Here is a 7,665-nt window from a genome sequence, read left to right as displayed (position 1 = left end):
GGCACTGTGTGGAAGGGACCCCTAAATTAGGAGTCTGGGTTTTGTTTTTTTATTTTCTTTTGGACTGCTATCGCCTCTAAATGGCCTCCCCTCTGATGAGAAAAACTTCGTTATCCCAGAAAGGAAGCCAACTTCTCAAAGAGAGAGGGGCAGGATCTCTTGGTTTATCATCCTGGGGTGTCCCCACCAAAGGAGACGTACCTCAAACCTCCCAGAGGGATTCATGATCTCTAACTTATAGGGCGTGTTTGCTGGTCTAACAATCCTTTGCTCAGACGGATTGAAGTGGGGAGGAACACGAGAGCCATGAGAAGTGTCTTCCAACCCAGTGGATCCAGCCACTGCTTCTGTAACAGCTTACCCTTGCCATCAAGTGAAACTTATCCAAAATGCACACCCTGTCTGTCAGAGACATCATTTGTTCTGGGTCAGGGTTTCATGATCAGGATGTCACAGCACCTCAGAGGTGTGCTGCCCAATTGTGATCAATATTAAAGTGAGTTTTTTTGGTCAGAGAAAGATTCCTCTAAACTAACATCTGTTGTCAATCTTCCTACTCTTTTCTTCTTTATTCCCCTCCAAAGCCCCAGTACATAGTTGTGTATAGTTCTAAGTTCTTCTGGTTCTTCTGTGTAAGCCGCTGCCACAGCATGGCCGCTGACTGCTGAGTGCTCTGGTTCTACACACGGGAACCTAAGCTGGGCCACCGAAGGGGAATGCACAGAACTTTGACTGGTGGGCCACCAGAGCTGGCTCAATAAAGCTTCTTTTTGCTGCAACTAATGATGCATACTGATATTAATAACTATTAAGTAGAAAGGTTAATAGATTTTACAATTCACCACATTAAAACTAAGTGTTTACTGGAACACACAGGAACTTTGCTTTGCTTTTATACCACAATCCAGAGAGTTGCACTGTGATAAAAGGCTCTGAATGAGTGGTGCGAAAATTGAGGATGTTTTTAGGCAATATCTGTTATAGGAGGAATTGTGTTATGGGTAACACTGACCTACACTGAGTTGAGGTGAGCATTCAGAACAAATCTATTCAAGAGTCTACTGAAATTAAAAAATCAGAAATATCCTTTGAGGAGAAAAGATTGAGAATTTAAGGATGGAGTTGTGGTGTGATTACCTTACATTTTTTTTTTTTTTTAAGACTTGCACTGTGAGTTTTAATTGAAAACGTTAAAACAGCTTAACTACTAATAATGAATTATAAAACTTTGATAGTTAGATTGTACTATCATTTATTCATTATTGTTGTAGACCTGAAAGAAACTTTGCATACTTGTGTTTTCTGTTCTCCATTTCAGAGGAAGATTATGAAGAGAAGATCTAAAACATTTATAAATCGAAACCCAACTGAGTTAGAAGTGAAATATAAAGAGAACAAAATCTTAACACAGCTGTGCTGTAAGAGCATAGATGGGTTTTAGCCCATGTTTTGGGTGTGAAATTTAGCTCATCTCATACGAAACAAAAGCAGGTGCAATAGTAAAGCCGAATCATGAAAGCCCAATCAATTATTTCTAGCATGCCTCTTAATTTTTCTTTCCCCTGGTTTCTTGTCTTCTGTGCCTGAGTCTTGAACAGGTAACCACTTGAGGGGGTGCCAGCGATAAATGGGCCATGGAGGAAGTGTCAGCAAACACGAAAAAGCAAATCCGGCCATAACTATATAGACAGTCCACCCGAACTGTTCAGCCACGTACCCATAGATAAATCCAACTATTGCAGAAAAAAGAATAATTCCTTGAAACATCTGTTCAGCTAGTTTCTGGCCCTTGTAATCCATCTGCGTGGGCAGCGAGCTCAGGTGCTCCAGCATGACTGGCTGAAGAGGTGGGGGACAGAGTGCAGGCGGCAGGCGGCAGAGCGAGGGTGGCCGAGACTCGAGGACGGTAAGGGCTGGAGTCTGGTCCTGTGCACAGCCTCGCGCACCTGATTACCTTACATGTTTTAACTCTCCTTCCATCTCCCAATTGATTTTGAAATGTGCCAGAATCAGAGAGGGTATTTTTAAAAATTATAGCTGAGAAGAGATTACTAATTATTTTATTAGGGAAAGTTCTATATATATATATATATATATATATATATATTTCGAGGAAGATTAGCCCTGAGCTAACTACTGCCAATCCTCCTCTTTTTTGCCGAGGAAGACTGGCCCTGAGCTAACATCCGTGCCCAACTTCCTCTACTTTATATGTGGGATGCCTGCCACAGCATGGCATGCCAAGCGGTGCCATGTCCACACCCGGGATCCGAACTTGCGAACCCCGGGCCGCTGAGAAGCGGAACGTGCGCACTTAACCGCTGCACCACCAGGCTGGCCCCATCAAAGTTCTATATTTTAATAGAACTCTGCTTAAAACTTCTGTCAACATTCAGTTATCTTGTGCCAGATATGGAATGACATTGCTGATTACAGAAGAAAAAGAACACAGTGAAAAGCTATAAAAAAACAGCCCTTGAGACAGAGAAGAATAACATACTTTGAGGAAAATGCAGACAATTTTCAAATAAAATTTCTACATCTACATTGATCTTGTCCAAATTAGAGAATATAAAGTTATATCAGATCACTTTTACACTGTAAAATGGAAGAAAAAATAGAAAAATACAGAATACTTTTGCTGCCAAGTATAAAGAGCATAAGTGGATAATCTAAGAAGACACTGACTTGTGTCTTTGTTATTATTTCAATACAAAAATTCATATATTTTATAAACTATTAGGTTTTAAGGGATCATAACGCCAATCATTTTGGACCGAGTATTTATATCCTAACCATTATCTTTTTAAAAGAAAGAAGGGTAAGTGGTAGAAGTTTTTAATTGCAAAATAAAATTTTAATACCAGAACAAACATTGGATCCCCAGCAACACTCTTAAAGGTTAAAAAATGGGTAAACGTTATTAAATGTCTTATCTTGATCCAAAGAGATTGAGATGATAGGCCATTAAACTGTTTAGAAAAGGCTATACCTTTGATCAAAAGAGTCTAATCTAAGACAGTCTTGTAGGGCTAGCTCAGGCTTTTCTGCATGCACAATGGTAACTATTGCCATTTGCAGCCATTTGACAAAAAATCAGAATTGCTCCCCATTCCCCCAGTGTACAGACTCCATCAACTCACCAAGAACAGAAAACCAGAATAGGGTTCCATACACATCTCGCTATTTCTCTCTCTCCCTCTCCACTCCCTGTGCCAGCATCACCCTGATTCTCCTTGGTGACAATAGATTTTCAGCTCCTCTGAGAGCCTTTTCTGCTCCGAGAGTGTTCAGTGTCCCTGTGCTTTCCTGTTAGACTATCTGTGATTGTTGCCTTCCTTTAGGCATCTTTCAATATCAACACACCAGCTATTTGTGCATTCCATGAGCCAGTCAACAAATCTTAAGAGAGTAGAAACATTGTCCTTTTCACTGCTGCCCGTTATCTCAACACCATGCCTGGCCGATGTTTGGAGCCTGATATGCGTTTGTGGAGTGAGTGAGCGTGTCTATAACCCAGGGCTGCTTTCAAGTTTCCACAGAACTGTTCCCTGCTTCACTAGGTCAACGAGAGACTGAAAAACAGCAGAGGATCTGCATGAGAAAATTACATATGTGCCACGCCCCTTGAGAGAGGAAACATGCCCGTTTCCCCTTTGGATGCATCCAGGTCAACTCTAAGTGTGGAACAAGTTGGCCTCAGGTCACCTGTGTGCTGAGACCAACAGAAACATGAAGATCACTAGTCTTATCTGAATGATCTGAGTTGGCCCCAAATTCGTTTTCAGATCATGTGATTTTCTGATTTGCATTGACAAAACCCTACATATAACCTACCACTGGCTACACGTTCAAGTAGAAATTAGTCTTATTTCCTTTCCACACTTTTCAGAACTGCAGAAACTGGGCTCGTCAAAGGTGACCACCTCCGTTGTTGGTTCCATTTTTCTCCTTATATTTTTGCTTAAACTCAGAGTTCGCATAAATCTGCATTATAAGGAACTAAACTTATAGGTGTTCAGATACAGTGGTTCATGGTGAACGCCAAGTTCTGAACTTGGAGCTTCTGCAAATAGGTATGCCATTCTAAGATTTTTCTTTCAAATTTTAAAGCTAGAGTAGCAGTTTAATGACTTAAGCAGCTTAATACCATCTTTGCTGTTCCACAAATACACTGATTACATTTTCTTTATTTCTTGTAACTAACAGAAGATATCTGTGTCAGGATTGTCAATCCCATTTGTACAACACTAATGAGAAAAAGGATGTTCCTCAGTTCTGATTCTCTCTGTTAATTTCCTTTTTCTTTTCCACTTTCATCATTCCTTCTGTCACTTCGGTGAGAAACATCATCAAGCCATTGAAATTATTTTTTTAAAGTAATAATCTTAGTAATAATTGAAATTGTTTTTTAAAGTAATAATGTAATAATGTAGTCTCAAGAAATCAAGGAGTTTATTAGTATTCACCTTTTCAAGAAAGATTATAAAATATAGGCAAAAATTAAGACCTTTTGGGGCTGGCCCCGTGGCCGAGTGGTTAAGTTCGCGCGCTCCGCTGCAGGCGGCCCAGTGTTTCCTCGGTTCGCATCCTGGGCGCGGACATGGCACTGCTCGTCAGACCACGCTGAGGCAGCATCCCGCATGCCACAGCTAGAGGAACCCACAACGAAGAATACACAACTATGTACCTGGGGGCTTTGGGGAGAAAAAGGAAAAAATAAAATCTTTAAAAAAAAAAAAAAAAAAAAAATTAAGACCTTTTGTTGCTAGTTATTAATGAACTTGGAATTAGCATGTTTTTTCCTTTCTGTTGACACATTTTATGGTCATCTATTCAGAATTTTAAAGGCATATTCTGCTGTTTCAGACTCTCTTGGCTTCCCTCCCTTTATACATTTTTAATTTAATAAAAGGAGCAGAAGATTTGGGGACAGTTGTCTTTGTTTTGGGGTTGGAAGTTTCCTCCATGGAGCCATCGGTTTCAGGAAGCAAAGGCTGTTCGTTTTCAGCTTTGGAAAACCGCCCTAATATCCTGGAACAGGCCGTGTTGGGCTGTCTTGGGGAAGTTGCCAGCAGTTTTTAGGTAGACATATGGACAGCGCGGGACATTTCAAGAGCCCCCCACGTCTTTTCTAAGGAACGTGAAACAGAAATAACGTCTCAGACAACACAAGGGGTAAGACATGGCCACACCTCATTTTTGGCAGAGTGAAATGACGGTGCTAGGTCCCCAGTTAAACTGACCTGGTCAGTACCTGCTCCGGATCATAGGTGTGGACCTTTGGATCATAGGTCAGGACCTTTTCCTACACACACCTGTCCAAGTATGAATCTGCAAAGGGGGTCAACTAGCTTAGGAAAGGAGATGGAATTTTAAATAGCCCCCTCTTTGATATGGATCATTTTTAAGTCAACCATTTCCTGCCATATGGGCATTTTCTTTGTCTGACAATCCAACAAAACACTATTTATAATTTCAAAGAAATCCTTGCACCCTAGAAAGAGTATTTATGCTAATGATGCAAATAAATAGTGAGTTAAAGTTGTCCTGGACTTTTAAGAACACCCCTGGCACATATCAGTTTGGGTGGAAAGCCAGTACAGCTCAAACTAGAACCGAAAAGAACATGACATCTTGTTTGGAATATAATTATGGCAGAAGGGATCCACAGTTTTCAATTCTTTCCATTCGAAGATGAGTCTCTTGTAGGCACATTAGCATGTGAGGGTCGCAGAGAAAAAGGATGCTCACCCTTTGACCACATGTACCTGCAAAACCTACACTGCGTGTCCTCCACCCTGTGTGGACAGGTGATGTGTGTATCCTAACAGTCAAACTTACGTCTAATTCTACAGCTGATTGAAATGCCTTTAATTTTGTGATGCATGAGCTGAGAGCTAATGACACACAGCATCAGTTTTTAAGAGATTCTTCACATATGAATTTTCCATGGGATTCTTATCATTAGCCATATGAGTTCATTGCATGAGCCATATGAGTTCATTGAACAGTATGGACTTGCTGATCCTGGTCATTCTTCACACAGATGTTTCTCAGGGGAGCTTTCCTGCATTGTTCTAATACTGGTAGATGCTCTGTTGTTAGTGTTTCATCATCGGTGATATAGCTTCACCACTGGTTAAAAAACTGTTGTAGGGCCAGACCTGGTGGCCTACTGGTTATGTTTGGTGCATTCTGCTTCAGCGGCCCAGGTTTGGTTCCCAGGCATCGATTTACACCACTTGTCTGTCAGTGGCCATACTGTGGTGACAGTTCACATACAAAAAGGAAGATTGGCAGCAGATGTTGGCTCAGGGTGAATCTTCCTCAGCAAAAAAGAAGGAGGAGGAGGAGGAGGAGGGGTAGGAGGGGGAGAAGGAAGAAAGAAAGAAAGGAAAACAGTTGTAAATATGCTGAAGAGGTAAGTGTGATTTGGTGTTTACTTCAAGTCTTGGATTCAGGAAGTTTGTCACAAAGACAATATGCCCCAGTACAATATTGACCCCTGTTTCTTACCTTCCCTAAATCCACCTGCTTTTCTATGTGACTTTCTACTGCCTCTCACGAAAGGGGTAGAGTATACCTCTGCATCACTTGACTCCCTGGCCACATAACTCTATTTGATCAGTAGAATGAGGAAAAACTCCAACCAGCCAATCCCAAACCTTGGCCTCATGTGTTTCCATTGGCGTGTCTGCCACAACCAGGAGAAGAATATGCCCAGGTTAGCCCATAGTGCTAGAAAGAGGATGAGAGACGTGTGGACCTGCGTTGTCCCAGCAAACCACCACTTCTACTCAACTGAGCCACCCAATTGAACCCAACCAAAATTACCCAATCCAAAGACATCTGAAAAAAATGAATGCTTATTTTTGTATACCACTGAGATTTTGTGGTGGTTTGTTATATAGCAGATACACACGAATGCAAATCGCAGTGGGAATTTTTAAATTAGGTAACTCACTTTTTCTCTTTCAGCTCCCTCATGCCTCACCACTGCAACACATTCTGTACAGCATCCACCTTCTAAACAGTGGCGTTTGTGAGGAGGACCTTGCATGGGGTGCCTGTGTTAACTGAGAACAAAGAACATGGCCCATGATTGCACATCCAATGATGACATAGACATATTTCTTATGGGGCTTAGTGGATGCTCGCTGAAGGGGTGAATGATGGCTTCCCATCGTCTCTAATAATTGCACTAGGTAAACAAAACATAGTGAGGGAAGAGGGAATTTGCATATGTTAGGGAAACAATCTTTCACATTTATTATTCTTTGAGAGACTCTCCTGGATTGAAAACTGCTCCCTGTTCTGCCTGTAGACGTTGCTGTGAAATGCCATTTCCTTAATTAAGTGATTAAGACAGAGCCACGCTGAATCCTCTAGAGAAACTCTTAGATGTGCCCTGAAGGTAGTGATCATTTTCTTATGCTGGTCCTTCCTGTGATTTCACTTTGTTGGTATGCTTACAGTTTTGATACTCTACAAACGATGGTATAGATAAATGTCTTTTTTCAAAACCTGATAGAAAGGGTTTAGAAGATTGCAGAACAAAAGTGGGGGGATTTCTAAGAGTCGTCTGTTTAGAGAGATGAATGGGGGCAGACTGTTACTCCTCCATTTGGCAACTTTGCTTTCCTAATCCCCCCCGCCATTTGC

The 7,665-nt window shown here is 41.4% G+C and overlaps 1 protein-coding gene across 1 annotated transcript; it reads right to left on the bottom strand.

Moving 5' to 3' along the window:
* Positions 1-1,235: 1,235 nt before the first annotated feature.
* LOC139080534 (signal peptidase complex subunit 1) lies at positions 1,236-1,943 on the bottom strand. Its single transcript, XM_070601562.1, has one exon. It carries the CDS (start codon positions 1,831-1,833, stop codon positions 1,525-1,527), a length of 309 nt encoding a protein of 102 aa, XP_070457663.1. The 5' UTR covers positions 1,834-1,943; the 3' UTR covers positions 1,236-1,524.
* Positions 1,944-7,665: the final 5,722 nt, after the last annotated feature.

This window comes from Equus przewalskii, chromosome 30, assembly GCF_037783145.1.
Source record: "Equus przewalskii isolate Varuska chromosome 30, EquPr2, whole genome shotgun sequence".
NCBI classification, from domain to species: Eukaryota; Metazoa; Chordata; class Mammalia; order Perissodactyla; family Equidae; genus Equus; species Equus przewalskii.
This window is presented reverse-complemented; position numbering and strand designations above follow the sequence as displayed.